This window comes from Ursus maritimus, unplaced genomic scaffold (assembly GCF_017311325.1).
Source record: "Ursus maritimus isolate PB19 unplaced genomic scaffold, ASM1731132v1 scaffold_8, whole genome shotgun sequence".
NCBI classification, from domain to species: Eukaryota; Metazoa; Chordata; class Mammalia; order Carnivora; family Ursidae; genus Ursus; species Ursus maritimus.
The window spans coordinates 38,637,896-38,660,198 of record NW_024426996.1 but is presented as its reverse complement, the minus strand read 5'-3'; the positions used below and the strand labels follow the sequence as shown (position 1 = coordinate 38,660,198).

The window sequence follows — 22,303 nt, the reverse complement described above, 5'->3', positions numbered from 1 at the left end:
TTGAAAGTTCAGAGAAATGGGGTAAAAGGATTGCTTTTCATTTAACAGAGAGTAAATATGTTTCTGCTGCTTCAAATCATAGGAGTGAGATGTTAACTGCTAGCATTTTATTGCACACGGTTACAATCTTTTTGGTTTTTGCAGATATGCAATATGATGAAGATGATGATGAAATCACCCCAGACTTGTGGCAAGAAGCATGCTGGATTGTAATCAGGTAACTTTTGAGACCAAACTTCATAAGCCTTAAAAAGGCATAATAACCTTTAAAGGGATTTCCTGCTTATTCTGTTCTTGAAAATTAGATGTTTATATGAATAGGCTACATGAGAGCTGGTTTCTCTATTTACTTATATATTTAACTTGAACTTTTAAAGTCTTTCAGACTTAAGTAAAGTTACACAAAGAACTCATAAGTGTATTTCACTCAGTTACCCTAGATATTAACCTTACATATTTTCTTTGCCTTTTTTTCCCTTTCTCTGCATTTTTTTTTCCTGAGACATTTGAGAGTAAGTTGCAGACCTAAGAATATTCTTTTACATAATCATAAGTCATCAAAATCAGGAAATTGATATTAATACAATAATTTACAGATCTTACCCAAATTTTGACAGTTGTCCCACTAATGTTCATAGCAAAATACATTTTTTTCTGTTCCTGGATCCAGCCTGGGATTACATATTGCATTTAGTTTTCATGACTTATTTTTTTGTCTCCTATAATTTAGAACAGTCCCCCAGTCTTCCTCTTTTTTTTTTTTTTTTTTTTGACCTTGGCATTTTTGAAGAATACAAGCCAGTTGCTTTTTAGAATGCCCCTCAGTTTGGGTTTTTCTGATATTTCCTCATAATTAGATTCAAATGATTACTTTTGGCAGAAGTGATGTTCTCTCTGCAGTCTATCAGGAGGCACGTGATGTCCATTTTTTTCCATTACTGGTGTTAATTTGATTTTTTGGTTTTCTTATTTTAAATGGATAAAGTTACATGAGGTTGTATTTCAGCCCAAATTCCCATCCAATTATAAGTGTAATTAAAATGTAACAAAACTCAGAAGCCTTACATGTAGGTAAGAAAAGTAACTTTTAAATATTGAAATAACATCTTGCTGTGTTAGGATATAAAATGCTGCAACTCTGTGTTCTTATCAAACTGACAATTGCTGTGTATTTAGTAACATGGTGATGTCTCTTTGAGCCCCTTCATCTCCAAGATGCACATCCTCTTGGTTGACAGTCTCTTCCTTTTCAAAGAACATATGCTTCCAACATTGTACCAGTTGTATTTGGAGTATAACTGAACCTTCTTGAACCTGGTTTTATTAAAAACATATTGAGATTTTGGGATGTAAGCGTGTATTTTTACTACTAAACATGGGCTATAAAAACTTTGTATTAAGACATTTGTATCTTCTATGATCTTTGAGTATTAAACACCAAGAGGCATCTTACTAGGAAAAAAATAACTAGGTAGATATTCTGTGGATATGTTTATATTCTACAATATCCAGGGAGAAAGAATATTTTGATCTTAAAAAAGAATTGTTTTCAGCATACGTAATTGCTTGTTCAAGGTAAACTATTGTGAATAGTCACCCCATTTAACATTTGTTACAAAATATTTGATTTTTATATTTTAATTGACTATAGGTACTTTGTCTATTGTGAGATGATGCTTTGCTTTTTCACTTTTTAACATCAAGTGATTTTTTTCCCAAGCGGTGTCACTGTGATGTTACTTAATATTACCAGGGACTTCAGTGAGATGACTTCTGGTAAAATAATCAAGATGGATGTAAATATGAGATATTTATATAGTTTAGGTATGTAGAGGACAACTTTTTTTTTTTTAATTAATGATTGATTTATTTTGGAGAGAGAGTGCGTGTGCGTGTGCCCACACGTGAGCAGGGGGAAGGGCAGAGGGAGAAGGACAGAAGCAGAGTCCTTGCTGAGCATGGAGCCCCACGTGGGGCTCCATCCCAAAACATTGAGATCATGACCTTAGCTGAAATCAAGAGTTGGACGCTTAACTGACAGCCACCAGGCGCCCCAGGGATAACATCCTAATGAAGCTGTGTTCTAATGATCTTGGGAAGTCTTCCTGGGGAATGAAACTTATCCATAGTTTTGTGAAGATTTTTTCATTGTTAATTGTCTATAAAAACCACTGTTACTTAAATTACAGACCGTGTCTTCTTCCATGTGTTTCTTATATATCAGTGGTGGACTCAAATGGTTGTGAGAAATTCCTTTCCTGTTAGCTTACAGTCTGTACTGAAGGAAATTGCCCTATCCATTCTTTAGGCTGTACCTTATACAGGGATGGTCGTGTGCTCTGTTCTCTGCCATAGGACCTAACTTCTAATATTGATGTCCACGATTGATTGAATCAGGGTGAGATCTTGACCCAAAGCAAGCCAATTAATTGGCCTGCTGGTGACCTGTGAAGGGACCTGGTGATGCCAAAATGGGAGACTGGTGATTAGTTGGGCTGTGCATATTGCCTCAGAAAACTGATGTGAGGATAAGGGAGTTGGTAGTGAAAGAGGAGCAAAAGCTAAGAAAGTGTCACAGGTACAAGATGCAGGGGTCACAAGGTGAAGGAATTGCGGCAGAGACATGGGGGTGTGCTCATGGGGCATTTCCTGAGGGCTGATGAGATAATCCAATTCTTATGGTTGTCATAGATCTCAGAGCACTTATGGTCTCACCAAAGCCCAGCTATACAACTGTTCCTGGGTGGAGGTGAGGAGTGAGATTGCTCTTGTACTTACATTTTTTTATGCCTTTATTATATATATATTCTTTTCCCTTCCCTCATGTGAACAAGTGTCTGTTCCTTGTAAACCGTATGTCTCTCTTTTAGAATCTTCAGTCTTCTTTAGGGCTTCATTATGTGATTTCTGTATCTGTTGGTAACTCTCATCTCTTACCCATACTTCATTTTTTATCATCAGTCATTTGCTGAGTATTTTCACTTGAATGACTTACTCTCATCTCACCTTTAACATATACAAGTTAGAACTAATCTTAAACCTAAAATTGAAGTTTTCATACCTTCTGTATTTTAGTCATGGGTATCATCATCTTTTCTCTTATTCAAATTAGAGTTCTTTTATTTTGACTATACATTTTCTTTAGTTTAAGATTTAGAGAGTGAGCGAGCACGGTAGGGAGGGGCAGAAGGAGAGAGAATTTTAAGCAGACTCCTCGCTGAGTGCAGAGCCCCATGTGGGGCTCGATCTCATCACCCTGAGATCATGACCTGAGCCTAAACCAAGAGTCAGACGCTTAACTAATTGTGCCACTCAAGTATCCACATTTTCTTTAGTTTGAGAAAATGTTTCAAAGGGGTTGGATGAAGGGTGCCTGGCTGGCTCAGTCAGAGGAGTGTGTAGCTCTTGATCTTGGGGTCATGAGTTTGATCCCCACATAGGCTGTAGAGATTACTTTAACCAAGCAAGCAAATAAATAGATAAAACTTAAAAAAAGAGGTTGGATAAAACTTATTTATAAATAAGGACATTTATATTAGCGCTTCCTTATAGTTCTTTTGTTGTGCTTTAATTATTTTACCCATAAGTCTTGTTTCCTGAAACTTAACAAGTTCTACAAAGAAAGTGTTCTTGGTCTCACCCTGTTTTTGGATAACTCATAGTATCTGTAATGATGGGCTTACAGTAGTTGCTATTTAATGATTGATTATTTGTTGGATTTAATTATAATGAGAATGAGGAAATATGCTAGAAGAATCACTGACTTGTAACTGGTTATAAACGCCAATATTTTCCCAGTTCCTATTTTGATGAGAAAGGCTTGGTCAGACAACAGCTGGATTCTTTTGATGAGTTTATTCAGATGTCTGTTCAAAGAATTGTGGAAGACGCTCCACCCATAGATCTACAAGCCGAAGCGCAGCATGCTAGTGGAGAAGTTGAAGAACCGGTAAGATGGTTACTCTAATAAAGTAGCATGTGAAAGGAGAGTGGATTTGAAATTTCCATCCTTCTCTCACCTGGCCTAAAGGTAGAAGAAAAGAAAGTAGGTGTTTTTAGCAGGGTACTTGGAGCATCTTTTATCACTTCCTAATTTATTCTTACTAATGAAGAGATGCATTTTTGCAGGTAATCCAAAACCCTAATCCTTATTGAGATAGTAGGGATTTAATAGTTGGGGAGAGGGAGCTTAGAAATATGATGAACTACTTGGAGAAGCAAGCCACAAATAGTCATATTGCTTCAGAAAGCCCCCTTTATGTTTTCTTTCACAGTAAGAAATCATAAAAGAAAATGTGTTTGAAGGACTTTCCCCCTTCTTATCTTTTGTAAGAAATACGTTATTATAACAATATAAGAGATAATAAAGTCACCCAAACATACCAGCTATTTTAGTTTTTTTAAGTTCCTCATAGTCTTTGTTCACACGTATGTATGTTCTTAGCATTGTTGAAATCATAGCGAGGGTATAATTTTATAATCTGGTTTTACATGAGTGATTGTAAAAAAGTATATAGTCCAGAGTGATAGCTGTCCTTAGTTTTTGAGGAGAAGAGAGATGGGGAAACTGAAAAACAAAGTGAGTCAGGGAGAGCCCCAGTTCAGTCTCTCTCTCTCTCTTTTTTTTTTTCCTAGTAAGTTCAGTCCTTTTCTATAGCTAATCTCCTAAGAGCTGATTGTTCTCATTCTGGTTGGAGATGCTGCATAGACTTTTGCTGTTAAGAACAAATAATTGGCTCTTCTGGCGTTGTGCTGGAAAAAGGGGCTTTTTAAAAAAATTTTTTTATAGTTACGGCATTTTCTCTTCCTGGTATTCGCAAAACAAAAGAGATAACAGTGTAACAGACTCAAAGTGCCACCACTGTTAAGTACAGTTGAGGAAGAGATGTGAAGCTGGAGTATCAGAACTTGCTGGAAAAGATGGGAGGACTCTTAAGCTGACCATGAGGAGCAGGGTAGGACTTGTCTTACTGGAGAAAAGATACTTACGGGGTTCAGCAAGAAAATACTTGGTGTTATTTGGCTTGGGGGTGGAATGACCACAACAGTCAGTATATGAGTTTTGTCTTTATCTGTCTTTGATAGGTGTTAGTGGAAATTAAGATAGAACGAGATTGTCACAGGCTTTGGCTATCATTAGGAATTATTGAAAGATTGTCAAAGAATGTGCATAAAGCATTATTTTAGAAAGGTTACTTTGGAAATGGTTTTTAGTTGGGAGTGGGAAGAGGCTGGAGACAGATAAAAACCTTTGAATAGCCTAGGCTTAAGATAATAAGTGTTCTAGACTAGGGTGATGGTAAAAATAAGGAGTAGAGGGATGGCTTTCCTTTGGTGCAGTATCACCACCAGTTCTCTTTGCCCTTTATCTCCTCCAGTTTGGGGAACTTAGGTGTTAATTACCATTAGTGGTCTATTTAGTCCCATTGTCTCTTTGAGATTTGGTTGAGAGAGAAACCCACTATCCGTTTACCTCTGGAAAGTTCTCATGGATCTTGTTTTATTGGGGAGCAAATAGATATTAATTGAAAACTTTTTTTTTGAGTGGGTGGAGCTATAGTTGGGGTTGGAAGTTGGAAGTTCTCAGTCCTTTATAGAGTAATTAGGATTTTTTTGTGTATTGAAGAGTTAGGTTAATTTTTTTGGTGTTCTGTTGAATAGGTTAGAGCATGATCCTAATTGTCTGAATTTATCTTTTCTGTTAACTTTGTACTTCTGACCTTAACCAAGGAGAGGGCATATAAAACTATATAGATTATTTATACAAATCCTTTAACTATTTGATATAAACACAGAGTATATGAGATGTGTGCATAGTCTTTATTTACTTGGGATGTTTCAAGACTGTCTTTTGCCTTAAGATAGCAATTAAGTATTCAACTTGACATCTATGGAATATGGATATTGGCTTTGGAGAGTCCCTGTATTAGTAAAGTGGGTTAATTTCAGCAGTTTCTAGAGCTGTTTCTAGTCAAAATGTTAATGTTGATTAAAATAGAATCATTAAAACTTTTATGGAAAAAAGTTATCTTTTTCATTTTTTTGGTTTCCTTTTAGCCAAGATATTTGCTGAAGTTTGAGCAGATTTACCTCTCCAAACCTACCCATTGGGAAAGAGATGGTGCTCCTTCACCAATGATGCCAAATGAGGCCAGATTAAGAAATCTCACGTAAGAATTTTTCCAGCAATTGATATTGAAATACAGTTCAGAAAATGTAATTTTAACCAGTTCAACTGAGAGTTGAGCAAACACCTTACTATTACTTAATTGTAATTTTACTTTTGTTTCTAAAGGTATTCTGCTCCACTTTATGTTGATATAACAAAAACAGTCATTAAAGAAGGTGAAGAACAACTTCAAACTCAACATCAGAAAACTTTTATAGGAAAAATTCCAATTATGTTGCGTTCAACTTATTGCCTCTTGAATGGCTTAACAGATCGTGATCTTTGTGAGTTAAATGAATGTCCCTTGGATCCTGGTGGATATTTCATTATTAATGGATCAGAAAAGGTATAATAAGCATTATTTAAAGAAATGACAATATCATAATTAAGATTTAAGTTGTGAAAGTTCAAATTAAAAAGTAAATTTGTACACAGAATAACCTGGAAGTGGTAGTTGAATTATTTAGGGGATGACAGCTAAACTTATGTAAACCAGAACTTTATTTAGCTCTATATGATAAACACTAGAAATTTCGTGGTGTTTAGGCTTATATGTTTTGTGAAGCATTTATGTAAAATGGAGTTTGTAAAGTTCAAGAATTGATGTTTCAGTGAGCCCATGTGGTCAAAGATGCAGATTTTACTCTTCTTTATACTTCAGAGACCTGTGAGTTTTATGGAATAACTTTTTTTGTCCATATAGGTTCTGATTGCTCAAGAGAAAATGGCAACAAACACAGTCTATGTATTTGCCAAAAAGGATTCTAAATACGCCTACACAGGAGAGTGTAGATCATGTCTGGAGAATTCTTCCCGACCCACTAGTACTATTTGGGTTAGCATGTTGGCAAGAGGAGGACAGGTATGGACTGGAACATGATATTGTTTGGATTTGTTTCTTTTTGTCTAGTCTTATAATTTATCAGACTGCATTTTTAGTCAAAAAAGCTTTTCTGGAGTGTATTGTCAATGTTATACGTAGGTGTTATTTACTTAACAGCTAGTAGCAGATTACTCCAGTAGCAGCATTTATCATCTCAGTTTCTGTGAATCCAGAATCTGGGTGCAGCTTCGCTGGGTCCTCTGGTTGAGCATCTCTCACAAGGCTGCAGTCAAGGTGTTTGCCTGAGCTGCAGTCATCTTAAGGCTCAGCTCACATGGTCGTCTTCAGGATTCAGTTCTCTGTGGGCTGTTGAACTGAGAGACTCAGTTCTTTGCTGGCTTTTGGCTGGAACCCTCTCTCAGTTCTTGGACATGTGGTTCTCCTCCATGGAGAAGCTGCTGACAACATGGCAGCTTGCTTCATCAGGGAGAGTATTCAGCAAGAGCCATAGAGGGAACAAGCATGATGGAAATCACAGTCTTTTATAACTTAATCTTAGAGGCAACATTCTGTCATTTTTACCATATTCTCTTTGTTAGATGTGAGCCAATATGTTCAGCCAATTCTCAAGGGGTGGCAATCGCACAAGGCAATAATAGTAGTAGGCGGGAGGGAGTCCTTGGGCACAATCTTAGAAGCTGCGTACCATAGGCAGGTTACTTGTAATAATGATACCTAGCCTTGGGATGCCTGGGTAGCTTAGTAGTGGCTTAGTTGGTTGAGCGTCCAACTCTTGATTTTGGCTCAGGTCATAATTTCAGGGTTGTGATATTGAGCCCTGTGTCAGGCTCTCTGCTCGTTGTGGTCTCTGTGCTCAGTGCGGAGTCTGCTGGAGATTTCTTCTCCCTCTCCCCTTCCCCACACTACTGAGCATGCTTGCTCGCTCGCTCTCTCGCTCTCTCAAAAATAAATTAAAAAATTTTTTTCAAAATTTTATTTATTTGACAGGGAGTGCACAAGCAGGGGGAGCTGCAGAGGGAGAAAGAGAAGCAGGCTCCCCACTGAGCAGGGAGTGGGACGTGGGGCTTGATCCAAGAACCTTGGGGTCATGACCTGAGCTGAAGGGAGACATTTAACCAACTGAGCCACCCAGGCACCCCAATAAATAAAATCTTTATTAAAAAAAAATAGGTAGCCTTTCTTGAATATTTGCTGTATGCCAGTTATGTTACTCAGATTGCTTGATTTTATCTTTACAACTATCTTTGAAAGTAGTTTTAATTTCAGGTATGGTTTTTATTATATTTTGTTTTGAATAAGTCATACATGCACATTAAAATAGTTCAAAAGTAGGAAAAAAGTGTACTATAAAAACCAGTCTTCCTTTGACCCTTCCTTTCCCCAGAGGCAGCTGCTTTTGATAACTTCTCATGAATCAGTTCAGAAATAGTCTTAATGCAAAAAATACAAATGGGAGCTTGTGATGCACACTGTTCGAACTTCGCTGTATCCTTTAAAAACATGTTTAGATGAGCACTTGATTATTTTGGAGCGGTTATATTCCATATGTAGATGTAGCATAATTTAACCTTTTCCCTTTCGATGGACATTTAGATTTCTAGTCTTGTGCCTTGCAAACAGTTCTGCAGAGCCTAAAACCACCTTTTTAAGTCTTATAAAAATGAAGAACTTCAAGATTAGAGAATTTTAACTACCTGAAGTTAAACACATATGTAGAATAGGTGTTTTAAAGAATTAAAATGTTTTTTACTTGTAAATAGAGGTAGAATGGGGCCTAAGTACAAGTGTTTGGAAAAGATCTCAGGTGTTGCTGATGTGCATTCTTTGTTGAGAAGCATTGGCCTGTATCATGGAGGGCAAAGAAATGGAAACAGTATATTAGATTATTGTGGCAGCTGTGGGCAAAATGAATGAATTAGAGGCAGAGAAAGGAAAATCATCTGGCGCACCTGACTGGCTCAGATGGTACATACAACCCTTGATCTCAGGGTTGTAGGTTTGAATCCCACGTTGGGTGTAGATTATTTAAAAATCAAATCTTAAAAAAATTCTGGATTTAGTGATGTTTGATATAGTATGAATCAATTAAGATTGTGGTTTCTGTCCTCAAGTTCTGGATAAAATAGAAAACTTCTAAGAATTGATTTTTAGAGGTAGTTCATTTTTTAGACAAGATTTCGTGGGGGTACGTGATGTGTGCATTATTTTCTTATGTTTTGCTTATTCTGAAAAAGATCTATGATGAGACAAATAATAGACTGAATGGAATAATTGACCTGTAAGTAGAAACAACCAAATGGCATTTGGAGGTATGAGGGCTGAGGGTACAGGAAAAAGAGCAAGATGAAGGTTTGGATATCGTTTATGAAGAGCGGTTAACCGAAAACTCGTAAGGTGGGATAAGGTGTCTAAGGACCGAGGCCTAAATAGGAGGCAATGACAGAAATTGTTAATAGAGGGACTATAGTAATGTAGGATTATGAGGCCAACAAAGGCTAGAGCTTAATATTAAAGAAAGAAATATAATTAAAACAGAGAAGCCAGTTGTTTGTATGAAAGTGTAGGTTAGTAACTTTTATGTCATTTTTGTATGTGGTACAATTAAAGAGAAATTGAAAAAAGTATACTTGTGTGAAAGAGGCTGTTTGTTAATTTTGAAATATTTTTCAAACGAGATACCATAGAGACCAGCTCTGAGTTAATATTATTTTTCATTTGTTGCTTAGCTTTTTTCCCACATTTGTCCACATATATATATTTTTTACCCCTGATGTCTTTCTTCGGAGAGTTTTGTATGGCCTGTTTTGTTTTTGTGTGTGGTTTTTGTGGGGTTTTTTCGGCCAGGGGAGAGGGTGCAGGATCTGTGTTCATTCTTTTGTAGCCAGATGTCAATTGCAAATATGGTATTGGGTAATTCTAAGAGAATCTTGGCAGGCAGATAGCAGATAGAAGCTCTCTCATGCCTAAATGATCAGCCTGTTCATAAAATTAGTAAACCTCTTCCAGTGGTTTTGAAAGGCAGCCATAGGATGTTCCTTAAAGTATGAAGTTATACTTCCCTTGAAACACATACAATGAACATGTATATGAAACGATTCTCATGATGTTTGTATGTGGCTGTGATCTCTTTGTACTGATATTCTAATGATGTTTTATTTTTCTAGGGTGCAAAGAAGAGTGCTATTGGTCAGCGCATTGTGGCAACCCTACCGTATATCAAGCAGGAAGTTCCCATCATCATTGTGTTCAGAGCATTAGGTTTTGTGTCTGACAGAGATATTTTAGAGCATATTATTTATGATTTTGAAGATCCAGAGATGATGGAAATGGTAATGTGAGAGAAAAATGTATTTGCAGTGTTTTGCAAGAGGTTTAAAGTTACTGTTGCTAATCTTAAAACATAGTAGAAAGATGTTCTGAAGAGTAATTTAGCTGTCACAAATCCCATGACATTTACTGTGTAGTGAAAGCCTTCAGCCTTGCTTCAGCTTCTTTCTTGACAATTCTGTGTAAAATAGACATAAAAGCTAGAGGCAGCCAGAGTTCACTGACAGTAGCGAGAAGAAACCGTAGTAAGGAAAATCATAAAAGCATACCAGTCTGGTGCAATTTAGTAAAAAAGGAAAATGAATAGTTGATACCTTCTTTTTTACTTTGAGATAGTTTCAAACTTATAGAAAAGTTGCAAAGAACTCTTGTATACTCTTCACCCAGATTCACTGGTTGGTACCTCTGCTACATTTGATTTAGCATTTTCTCTATATACACACATTATTTTTTTCTAGACCATTGGAGAGTAAGTTTCAGGCATTGTGCCTTTTACTCGAGTACTAAATACTTCAGTGTGTATTTCCTAAGAACCAAGACATTCATTACATATTCATAATACAGTTAGCAAAATCTGAACCTTTTACTTAGCTTAAATACTATTAAGCCATATATCTTATTTAGGTTTTTGCCAGTTGTCTTGATTATGTCTTTAATGGTATTTTTTTTTTTCAGAATCCAATCCAGGATCATGTATTGCATGTCATTTTTATGTCTCTTTAGACTCTTTAAATCTCTTGTTGTCTTTTTCCTCAATGTTTCACAACATTGAAGTTTTGGGAGAGGATAGACCAGTTACTTTGCAGAATTTCCCTCGATTTGGACTTTTCTGGTATTTCTTCATGATTAGATTCACTTTATCCCTTTTTTGGCAGGAAAAATATAGAAGCAATATTGTCTGCTTCCCAGGGCATTGCATCAGGAGTCATGTGATGGAATCTTGTCCCATTATTTGTAATATTAACTCTACAGTGGTCTCCTAGGTTCCTCTACTATAAAGTTAACTATTTTTGTGGGAAGATTCTTTGAGTCTAAGTAAATATCCATTTCCTTGTCAGTCCTTTTCATTAATTATCTTTGTCTCCATAGTAGTTGATAGTCTTAAAGTTGTCCTGAATTGTCCAGAGTCTATAAGACTGCAGAGAAATAAGGTGAAATGGAGGCTAAACATTGGTCGCAAAGTGAGGTAGCAGAGTGAGTACATGTTATTAGAGCATCGACTCAGTTCCATGAGAAAAATGGATTCTGGTTAGATTTTGCTTTAACCTTTTAACAGTGGTCATATGTTTTTTTTTGTTTGTTTTCTTTAAATACTTAAATATAGTAATTCTTTAAATATTTGAAAGAAAATATATGTTATCTTTTATCCAAAAGGCATCCCAAATGATTCAAACTGGATTTGGACCATATTCAAACTGGAATTTTCTTAGTAAAGTCAAAGAGCTGATTTGCTTTATGTATCTTATTTTTTTTTGAAAATTACTGCTTGTTCCTTAGCTCTTATGAAGCTTAGGCCAGTTTTTACGGTCTGTGAGTCAAGCATTCACTTTGCAAAAGTGCTTTAATTTTTTCTTCTGAAAATAATAATTATCATTATCCCTTTTTCCAGATCCATATTAACCTTAACAAAACAGTTTCATAACAACCTTGACAATTTAAAAAGACCACTTCCATTTACCATACTGTGGCCTCACTTTGACTGGTTTATGTTACCTTTTTCTGATCTTTGGTTCCATGATTGGAATTTGGATGTTTAAACTTGAGGATCAGTGATAAATAGACCTAGGAAGCCAAAGGCAAGAAAGGCATTTCAGTATACGTGATAGGATTAAAATGTATTTACAGGGGCCAAAGTTATTCAGCGGTACCCCTCATTCGTCATGCTTGTTGTGTAAAATTGGAATTTTAGAATGTTAGAACTAGAGTGAAACTTAGAGATTATCATATCTGACCACTTTGTAGACAAGGAAACTGATTACATGACTGCTCAGGGGCCACGGCTACTTAGAGGCAGGTATGAAATGTAGGTCCCTATAACAATGTGCCTTTCTCCTACAAAAAATGGAGTGGTTTTATTTATAGGTTAAAAACCTCTTAAACCAAGGCTAAAACCAGTCTGGCGCATTTATTCATTTGTAGTTTAGTAAATTTTAATTTGACTATTAAACTTTCCTAAATTGGTGTACGATATTTAGAAGGAATTTTTGTTTTGCCATTATTTATTAAAATGTAAAAACCAAAAACTACTTTTTTTATGATGGAATTATTTGTATTTTTTTTAGGAAATATAATTGCCTGTGTTGATGAGTGGATTTTGTCAGAGATCTGATCTCTAGATCTTAAAGTGTATTCAAGTTCTAAGATTTTATGGTCCCTTGGTTTAAAAAAATTTGCATATTCTGTTAGGTACATAGGGATATTTAACATGTTATAGAGTTACAGTTGACTTATTTTAAGTTGAAAGTATGAATTTGAAAATAACTTTCATTTGAATTATCTGATAGGTGAAACCTTCTCTCGATGAAGCTTTTGTCATCCAGGAACAGAATGTTGCACTAAATTTCATTGGCTCAAGAGGGGCAAAGCCTGGTGTCACTAAAGAGAAAAGAATTAAATATGCAAAAGAAGTCTTACAAAAAGAAATGCTCCCTCATGTTGGTGTCAGCGACTTTTGTGAGACCAAAAAAGCTTATTTCTTGGGGTATGTTAAATATTGTTTTAAGATTTTTGCCAAGATACTGTCGAGATACAGTTTTTCTTAAAGTTAAAAATGTCAGAAATGTGTTTTTAACATGAGTTTTTTAAAAAGCCAAAAGCCGTGTTTTGTTTTTCACTTTTCTTTCTTTTTTTTATTTTTAAGGTACATGGTTCATAGGTTACTTCTAGCAGCCTTGGGTAGAAGAGAATTAGATGACAGGGATCACTATGGAAACAAAAGGTTGGATCTTGCTGGGCCACTGCTTGCATTCTTATTTAGAGGGTAAGGAATGATAGAATGATATTGTTAAAAGTAGAAAGGTTTCACTTTAGATTGATTATGCACTAATGGAGTTACTAAACTGTCTTGGCATCCGTATTGGGTACATACGAAGTAAGCTACATTCTCTTTGCCACTTGTCCAGATTTTGTTCTGCTTCATTTCTGAGAATTTCAAATTTGTGAGGACAGTTTATTATTTACATTTTCTTTATTCCTCTGGTAGCTTTATAAGGCATTTGCCTTGATTTTTTAAGTACTGATGATATTGGAATTTTTAGTTCTGCTTTTTGCATTTTATAAAAAACACAAAAGCTGGAGGGAAATCTATCAGAATATTAGCAGTATTGGTGTAATGTGAGTTTTATTTTCTTCATATGTTTTTATGTTTTCCATATTTCCTGTAATGAACATATAACACTTTTATAATTAGAAAAGTTATTTTTAAAAACAAAATATGTAGACAATTTAATAAAAAAAAAAGATTATAGCAATGTTTCTACATACGGTTTTTTTTTTTTTTTTTTTTGTAAACCATTTGTTTGAGAGGGAGAGAGAGAGTGCATGTGCACATGCACGAGCAGGGGGTTGGGGAGGAGAAGGGGCAGAGGGAGAGGGAGAAGCAGGCTCCTTGCTGAACAGGTAGCCCGATGTGGGGCTTGATCTCAGGACCCTGAGATCATGACCTGAGCTGAAGGCAGACACTTAACCGACTGAGTCATCCAGGCATCCCTACATATTCTGTTATTTAGTGTGTTGTAGATTCGTGTTTTTCAGCCTTTTGTTTTCACACCACGAAGGAGCCTCTTTTGACATTTTTCTCCTAGTTGCTCCCCTCATGTGTAAAGTTTATGTACTGTAAGTACATCAGTGCTTTTTACATAAAGAGAGTAATAACACTACCCTTCCTCTACTCCAACTATTTTCCTTCCCATTGTGGGCGATACTGTCCATATTGAGAATGCATGCATGTCGACCTTTACATATTTAAAATGATTTCATTTTATTTGGCAGTATGTTTAAGAATTTGCTTAAAGAAGTACGGATCTATGCACAGAAGTTTATTGATCGAGGAAAGGATTTTAACTTGGAGTTGGCAATTAAAACAAGGATTATATCTGATGGTCTAAAATATTCCTTAGCTACGGGAAACTGGGGTGACCAAAAGAAAGCTCATCAAGCCAGAGCTGGAGTATCTCAGGTAGGACATCGACTGACTGCAGGTTTGATAGGAGAATGTGTGACTATTGGATCCTTTCAATGAATATAAATTATTTTGCTTTTTTTCCCTCAGGTGTAGTAGCACTGGGGGATTTTGAATTATGAGAATGAAATTTTTCTTAAATTAGCCGTTAGCGTTACTTAGGAGAGATTAAGGTTTTGGCTTGCAGCAGGATAGTTAATGAATTAGTGTAGCTACTTGGGAGGTGAGATGGTCCATGTTAGTGAAATTTTTGTTTCTAGAACTCCATGTTAGATGCTGACCCAGAGAATAAATGGGTATTCCCTTCCTTTGATGGAAAGTACAGTACAGTGTTGATCTGTGAACAAGGTGGGGGTTAGGGGCATTAACTCTTATGGAACTAATATCCTGGTGGTTGGAGGCGATCATAAAAAAGCATTTATGTGGAATGTTAAAACTGTACGTCACATATTTGCCATCCCTGCTATAAGGAGCACTTAAGTTATGGGATGAATGATATTATTCAGGGGAAGGATGGAGAAAGCGTTAGGGAGAGTTTGACAGTTGGTTATAGGTAAAAATGTAGTATTTGCCTCATTCTAGTATTTGCCAAAAATGTGATAGTATAACAGAAATGCCCAAACTTTAAAGATTTACTATTGTTTTCTAGGTATTAAACCGCCTGACTTTTGCATCTACTCTTTCTCACCTACGTCGTTTAAATTCACCTATTGGTAGAGATGGCAAGCTAGCAAAACCAAGACAGTTGCATAATACATTGTGGGGAATGGTGTGTCCTGCTGAAACCCCAGAGGTAATACATTAGAATTTACATTCAGGACAAAAAGTCTACCAATAATTATGTAGGGTATGTAATTATTTGTAGGGGTTAGTATTTAATTATGCTGTGTGGTTTTGGAACTAATGTTTATTTATGATTTTGTTTTTAGAAAGTAAGAGTAAATCCTGAAATCATATTGAAGGAAAAATGTTATGGAAAAGAATTTTGATAGGCATGTTAAATGAGTATGATTTATTTATTTTTGTTTATACATAGGGCCATGCTGTAGGACTTGTGAAGAATTTAGCCCTGATGGCTTATATTTCAGTTGGATCTCAACCTTCTCCAATTCTGGAATTTTTAGAAGAATGGAGTATGGAAAATTTAGAAGAAATTTCTCCTGCAGCTATTGCTGAGTGTGTATAGATGTGATTTCTCTCTTTTTTATTTTTTTCTTAAGATTTTATTTATTTGTTTAACAGAGGAAGTGAGAGAGCACAAGCATGGGGAGCAGTAGAGAGAGAGGACGAAGCAGGCTCTGCAGGGAACCCGATTTGGGCTTGATCCCAGGACCCTGGGATCATGACCTGAGCCGAAGTCAGACACTTAACCAACTGAGCCAGTGGGGCGCCCAAATGTGATTCCTTTTTTTGAAACTCTTGTTTATCTTTGGCTGTTGCTTAGTATAGAGTTACTAACTGCAAAATGCTTTTGATTTCACATTTTAGTGCAACCAAGATTTTTGTTAATGGCTGCTGGGTTGGAATACATAAAGATCCTGAACAACTTATGAACACCCTAAGGAAATTGCGGCGTCAGATGGACATCATTGTGTCTGAAGTGAGTCTATAATTAAGACTGCATGATCCTGTGGGATTTCTAAACAAGGCATGAGACTAGTGACAATTTTCTTTGCGTTGGCATGTTTAACTGCTTTTCCTTGTAGAGTACCTTGTCAGAAGTCTAGGTGATGTTTTGAGCTAAGTTTAATTCTAAGGTATTGCTTGCTTTAATGCTTTAGGTATATGCTTCCAAAAATTTGACATGTAATTTAAATTATATTTTAGAACTCAAATTATATTTTAAAGTGAAAGGAATTCTTTTGAGGATGTTTTTGTGAAGCTGACAATAATGCTTTTGAAAAGAGAATAATAATCTCCGATTTTTCCTGTTGTCTGAATCCAGAGATTCATTCCTTTTTTTTTTTTTTTAAGATTTTATGTATTTATTTGGGAGAGAGAGAGAGAGCGCGCGCACAAGTTGGGGTGGAGGGGCAGAGAGAGAGGAGAAACAGACTCCCTGCTAAGGAGGGAGCTTGTCTCAGCGCTGAGTCCTAGGACCCTGGGATCATGACCTGAGCTGAAATCAAGAGTTGGATGCTCAACTGACTGAGCCACCCGGGTGCCCAGAGATTCATTCTTAAAATGTGATACACCTCTAAAGATTCTTATATTTAGGTGAATATTGAAATGCTTTGGGATTAGGATAGTTTTTTTTTTTTTTAAACATTAATATATATTATATGGGCTTTATTACTACCCTGAATAGGACTTTTGCTTTTAGTGTACTGTATTAAGGGACATGGCTTGGTCCTTTGATTCCCCTGAATCTATACTGTGGGTTCTAAGTGAAAGTGGGTTTGGAGAGAGACTGTAACATTTAAGCCAGTTGCTGATCTCTTTTCTACGTAGCTGAGCAGGGAAGAGAGTTTGGTTGCCCCAGGCTTTCCTCTAGCAGGCAGACCCTTGGTTTTGAACCAGGAGTATTCACAGCTTGAAGGCAGCAACAGCATGCTTCACTTAAGAGCAGGCAGGACTAAGAGAAAGCCTAAGAACCAAAACTGGCTGTATTTTTTATGATTGAGAACTTTGGTAATACCCTGTTTTTCTGCTAAGAGCCGTCTTCAGCTTTTCTATGTTTTCTAGGGTAAAATTAAATTCTTCATGCTGCTTTAGGCCTCTTTACCTTTCCATGGGCCCATTCCCTTAACCTGGAATGTTTGTGCTCCCTGTCCCCCATTCCTTCTCAGAAATGAGCAGTAGGGAAAAGGGTTCTTACTACTTTTTTTTTCAGGTAAATCTCACTTACTCTGCAAAACTTATATTAACTCTCATGTCCTTCAGGATACCTTACCTGAACACCTCCCCTCCTGCTGGTTTGATTAGATCACAACTTGGCAAAGATTGTCTGGAAAGGGCCGGATACTTTATTAGGCTTTGTTTACCATATACGTTTGTTGTGTATTCACCTCTGCTGTTGTAGTGAAAAGCAGCCATAGGCAGCACATAAACCAATAAAACAATTTATTTACAAAAATAGATGGCAAGCGAGGGTAGATTTGGCCCGTGGGCTCTTCTGTGACCCCCTGATTTAGATCTCTATGGCTGTATATAGTGTATTTTACTTAAATGTTTTTGACAGAATGCTTGTCCCAGATAGTACTTATTGACTTACTTGCCTTCCTCACTCACCACACTATTAACTCTCTAGGGGTAGGGAACATGTATTAATATGACTTGGTGTTTTCATCTGTGAGCATGGCAACTGACATATAGTAGACGTTAAGTGTTTATTGAACATATAAACTAACCCTGTGTCCTTGGACTAGGCACTTTAATCTCCTGTTAGAGAGTGATCTTGGGAGCCTCTAAGTAAGTGGGAGAATTGTGTATATTTTCCTGAAGGAGTCTGGCGCTTTTTCTTTTCTTTCATATTTTCTAACTACCAGAGGTCCTCATTTACCCATTTCTGACTTTAGCCTTCTGTTGGACCTGTTACAGTAGTCCTCTCTGGACCTACTGAAGTATACCTGTTTCCTTTGGGGCTTTGAGGAGACCCAGCTCACAATTTATGTTGTCCTGTTAAGACAATAAAACTGTATCTTATTAGGAATTCTCTAAGGATTCAAGGCAATGCATTTGAAAGCAACATCTTTTCTAGGAATTGACAGTGCCACTGATGGTGTTTCTGTTCAAAGACATAGTGTTTCTCCTCAGATTGTTTTTTAATGACAGGAAGTGGGCTAGAGGTATAGAACATTTTCTATAGAATGGCTTTTGACTTTTTAGTTTTGGAGATCTTGTTTTTGATCAAGCTTTTATGATTTACTTTTGTTTTTAAACCCAGTAATCCAATCTTTTCCTTTCTTAAATAAACCAATCTTTAATCTTTAATAAAAGTATCAAGGTGTGATTTTACTATCTTAAAGCACTTCTGTTGGAGAAATACCAATCTATGTTTCCATTTCCCAACTCATTGTCAGTTCATTTCTGTAGTTGACCTCCAAGATTATATATTAGATCTAGGTAATTCATTGGAAATTCTTAATTTGTTTCCTTTTTGACTTATTTCTTTGTAAATAGGTACTTCAAATTCTACAGTAATGCTTTTAGTAATTACTATGTTTTTTATTGTAAATTTCCGCCCCATTTTTTTTTTTAAAGATTTTATTTATTTATTCGACAGAGATAAAGACAGCCAGCGAGAGAGGAAACACAAGCAGGGGGAGTGGGAGAGGAAGAAGCAGGCTCATAGCGGAAGAGCCTGATGTGGGGCTCGATCCCATAATGCCATGATCACGCCCTGAACCGAAGGCAGAATCTTAACCGCTGTGCCACCCAGGTGCCCCTCCCCTCCATTTTTTTTTAAGTGAGCTCTACACCCCACGTGGGGCTAGAACTCGTGACCCCGAGATCAAGAGCTGCATGCTCTTCCAACTGAACCAGACAGGTGCCCCTGCCCCAAATATTTTTCTTTATGTTTTCTGGGAATATATTTTGTAGTTCTGCCCAGCAGAAATACCACCTGAGCTACATATGTAATATAAATTTTTCTAGTAGCCATGTTAAAAAAAATCAGAAACATGAAAGTAATTTTAATGATATATTTGACCTGATATATCCAAAATATTGCAGTTTCAACATCTAATCTATATAAAGGATTATTTATGAGAAATTTTACATTCTTTATTTTTGTGTGGTACTTTTTTATTATTATTATAGTTGATACTCAGTATTACATTAGTTTCAGATGTATAATGATTTGACAACTCTATACATTATGCTGTGCTCACCACAAATGTAGCTACCATCTGTCACCATACACGCTACTATAATACCATTGACTATATGCCCTGCACTGTACCATTTATCCCTTTGACTTATTCATTCCATGACTGGAAGCCTGTACCTCCTACTTCCCTTTACCCTTTTCTGCCCATCCCCCACCTCCCTCCTCTCGGGCAACCACCAGTTCTCTGTATTTATGGGTCTGTTTCTGTTTTGTTTATGTGGTACTGCTTTTGAAATCTACTTTGTAGTTTGTACCTGTTAATACTCTGCAGCCTATATCAGTTCAGAATGAATGGCCACATTTCAAGTGCTTAATATTAAGTGACATGTGGCTAGTGACTGCTCTTTTGGACAGGTAGACTATAAGCCATTTGTTTGATAGGTAAGTGTTGGAAGTTGGGCTTATTACTGAGTAAATATGATCAATGCAAAGCAATATAGGGTTAGTTACTGAAAGGTTGCAAAGAAAAGTCTATGTAATTATCAAAGAGGCAAAATAAGGTGTTATATACTAGTGTTTGTGATGCCAAGAATATATTTTCTTCATTTTATCTTGCATGACATTATTGCCAGATATTAATCAGCTTTATAATTATCAAGGTTAAATATTTGTTCTTTACAAAATTTAAAATTATACCTAGGTTTTTAGTATATTGAACAATGATAAACTAGATTTGTCCATTTTATTTGATAATTGTTTGCTCTAGAAATTTATTAGGAATTTTATTGTATTTTTAGCTAAATCTTGATAGAAAATAAACATTCATGAGACTGTTTTGTCTTTTTACTTACAGGTTTCTATGATTAGAGATATTCGAGAAAGGGAGATTCGGATCTATACAGATGCAGGCCGTATTTGTAGGCCACTTCTGATTGTAGAAAAACAAAAACTACTTTTGAAGAAGAGACATATTGATCAGTTGAAAGAGAGAGAATATAACAACTACAGGTAAGAACATGCAGTGGAAAAAATTGAGATATAATTCACGTACCATAGAATTAACCATTTTAAAATATTACAGTTCAGTGTTTTTTAGTATATTCATAAGATTGTGCATCTGTCACCACTGCCTAATTCCAGAACATTTTCATTACCTCCAAAAAGAAACTATTAGCAGTCACATTTGTTTTTCTTTGTCATCAAGTAAGGGACTTGTAGGGTTTTAAGAATAAAAATCTTTGTGACCTGTTTAAGTCTAATAGTAAGAAATAATATAATATAAATTATGTATATGTAACCTGTAATATGGATAATAGTAAATAAAAAATTTAACAAAAAGATGAACATGCTTTAAAACTTAATACTTGAATGTATATTTTTTATTGTAAAAAATTTCAAACATATATAATAAAAAAATACATAAAATCCCCCAATTCATGTTTCTCTTAAAAAAAAGTAAGTAACCCATATGCGTATATCCACAAGTAATTCAGTTTATTTTATTTATTTATTTAAAAGTATTTTAATTAATCTCTATACCAGTGTGGAGCTCGAACTCACACTCCCAAGATCAAGAGTTGCATGCTGCACTGACAGGGCCAGTCAGTCACCCCCAAATAGTTCCCTTTAGGACAAAGCAAGACAAACTAATAATAATATTTATAGGGCCACACTTCATGTGTATTGTTTAGTAACTTTTTTTCCCCACTATTAATAATAATATACTTATTTTGGAACTCTTTCTGTATCTGTACATGTAAATATAGGGATATTCTTTGTTAAGTAGTAAGCTTGGTTAAAATACTTCAGTAAATAAGGAAATAAAGTGAATTCTTTTTTTAGTTGGCAGGATCTTGTGGCCAGTGGGGTAGTAGAATATATTGATACTTTGGAAGAAGAAACAGTGATGCTTGCAATGACTCCAGATGATTTACAGGAGAAAGAAGTAGCTTATTGTTCCACATACACACACTGCGAGATTCATCCCTCAATGATTCTTGGTGTCTGTGCATCTATTATTCCCTTTCCTGATCATAACCAGGTTGGTAGCAGTTTTTAACTTCTGGTTTGTGAGGAATTAGGGGAAGTGGAAAAATTTAGATTAATCTGTAGTTTTTTTCCTAAAGAAAAGAGTGCTGATAAAAGGATTATGAACTCCTACGAAATCTGCATTTAATATACTTATTTTTTGTTTCACTGTTAGGAGCCATAGTTGATTATTCCAAATGGTTATCACTTACCTTTCAGAAAAAAGCATAACCTTTTCCAGTCATATTCCTGATTAACGTAGTACCCTGTGGAGTTTGTTCCTTTAGAAGTAATTAAATTTTCATTGATTCTGCTTTTCATTTCTACCTTTAGTCCCCTAGAAACACATATCAGTCTGCTATGGGTAAGCAGGCTATGGGAGTTTATATCACCAACTTCCATGTTCGTATGGATACACTGGCCCATGTTCTGTATTATCCTCAAAAACCACTTGTGACCACACGGTCTATGGAATATCTACGATTTAGAGAGCTGCCAGCAGGTACGTTCAGTTTTGCTCTTCAGTTTTTAGGATCCTGTCATGCTTAAGGCACTTTTCTGGGTGCTTGGGAGGGTTAGTAAAATACAGTATCTCTTCTCTCAGAATTTATAATGTGGGAAACAACACAAATAATAAAAAGATAGATATGTGGAAGGTTATCATAAGCTACAGGAAGTGATTGATTCCTGTTGGAAATCTAGAGCCAGTTTCACAGGGGAGGTGGTAATTTTAGGTTAGTGTAAAGTTGATTAAAGGGTATTTGAGTTTGAGAGATGGGTTGAGGAAGGGCTTAGATGCATGAATGTATGAGATACGGGAATTATAGTAGTCACGGGACTTTAGTTTGACTGGAGTGTAAGTACACGAGTCTCTTGTAGTGTGGAGAGAGCAGGTTGAATTTTGAGAATGAAGACCCATCCAGCCTTTTGGAGCAAGGAAGTACTGCAATTAGAAATTTATTTTAAGAATATCATCCTGGAGTT

General features: G+C 36.0%; 1 protein-coding gene across 1 annotated transcript in view; it reads left to right on the top strand.

Moving 5' to 3' along the window:
• Positions 1 to 22,303, top strand: part of POLR2B (RNA polymerase II subunit B) — a 55,014-nt gene that overhangs the window by 5,595 nt on the left and 27,116 nt on the right. Inside the window, exons 2-16 of the mRNA XM_040624952.1 lie at positions 145 to 217; positions 3,799 to 3,949; positions 6,058 to 6,170; positions 6,296 to 6,515; positions 6,873 to 7,031; positions 10,178 to 10,342; positions 12,845 to 13,041; positions 13,201 to 13,320; positions 14,331 to 14,517; positions 15,170 to 15,313; positions 15,557 to 15,696; positions 16,009 to 16,120; positions 20,145 to 20,299; positions 21,134 to 21,332; positions 21,653 to 21,821. Coding sequence (XP_040480886.1) covers positions 145 to 217; positions 3,799 to 3,949; positions 6,058 to 6,170; positions 6,296 to 6,515; positions 6,873 to 7,031; positions 10,178 to 10,342; positions 12,845 to 13,041; positions 13,201 to 13,320; positions 14,331 to 14,517; positions 15,170 to 15,313; positions 15,557 to 15,696; positions 16,009 to 16,120; positions 20,145 to 20,299; positions 21,134 to 21,332; positions 21,653 to 21,821 — 2,304 coding nt within the window. The remainder of the gene's footprint in view (positions 1 to 144; positions 218 to 3,798; positions 3,950 to 6,057; positions 6,171 to 6,295; positions 6,516 to 6,872; positions 7,032 to 10,177; positions 10,343 to 12,844; positions 13,042 to 13,200; positions 13,321 to 14,330; positions 14,518 to 15,169; positions 15,314 to 15,556; positions 15,697 to 16,008; positions 16,121 to 20,144; positions 20,300 to 21,133; positions 21,333 to 21,652; positions 21,822 to 22,303) is intronic.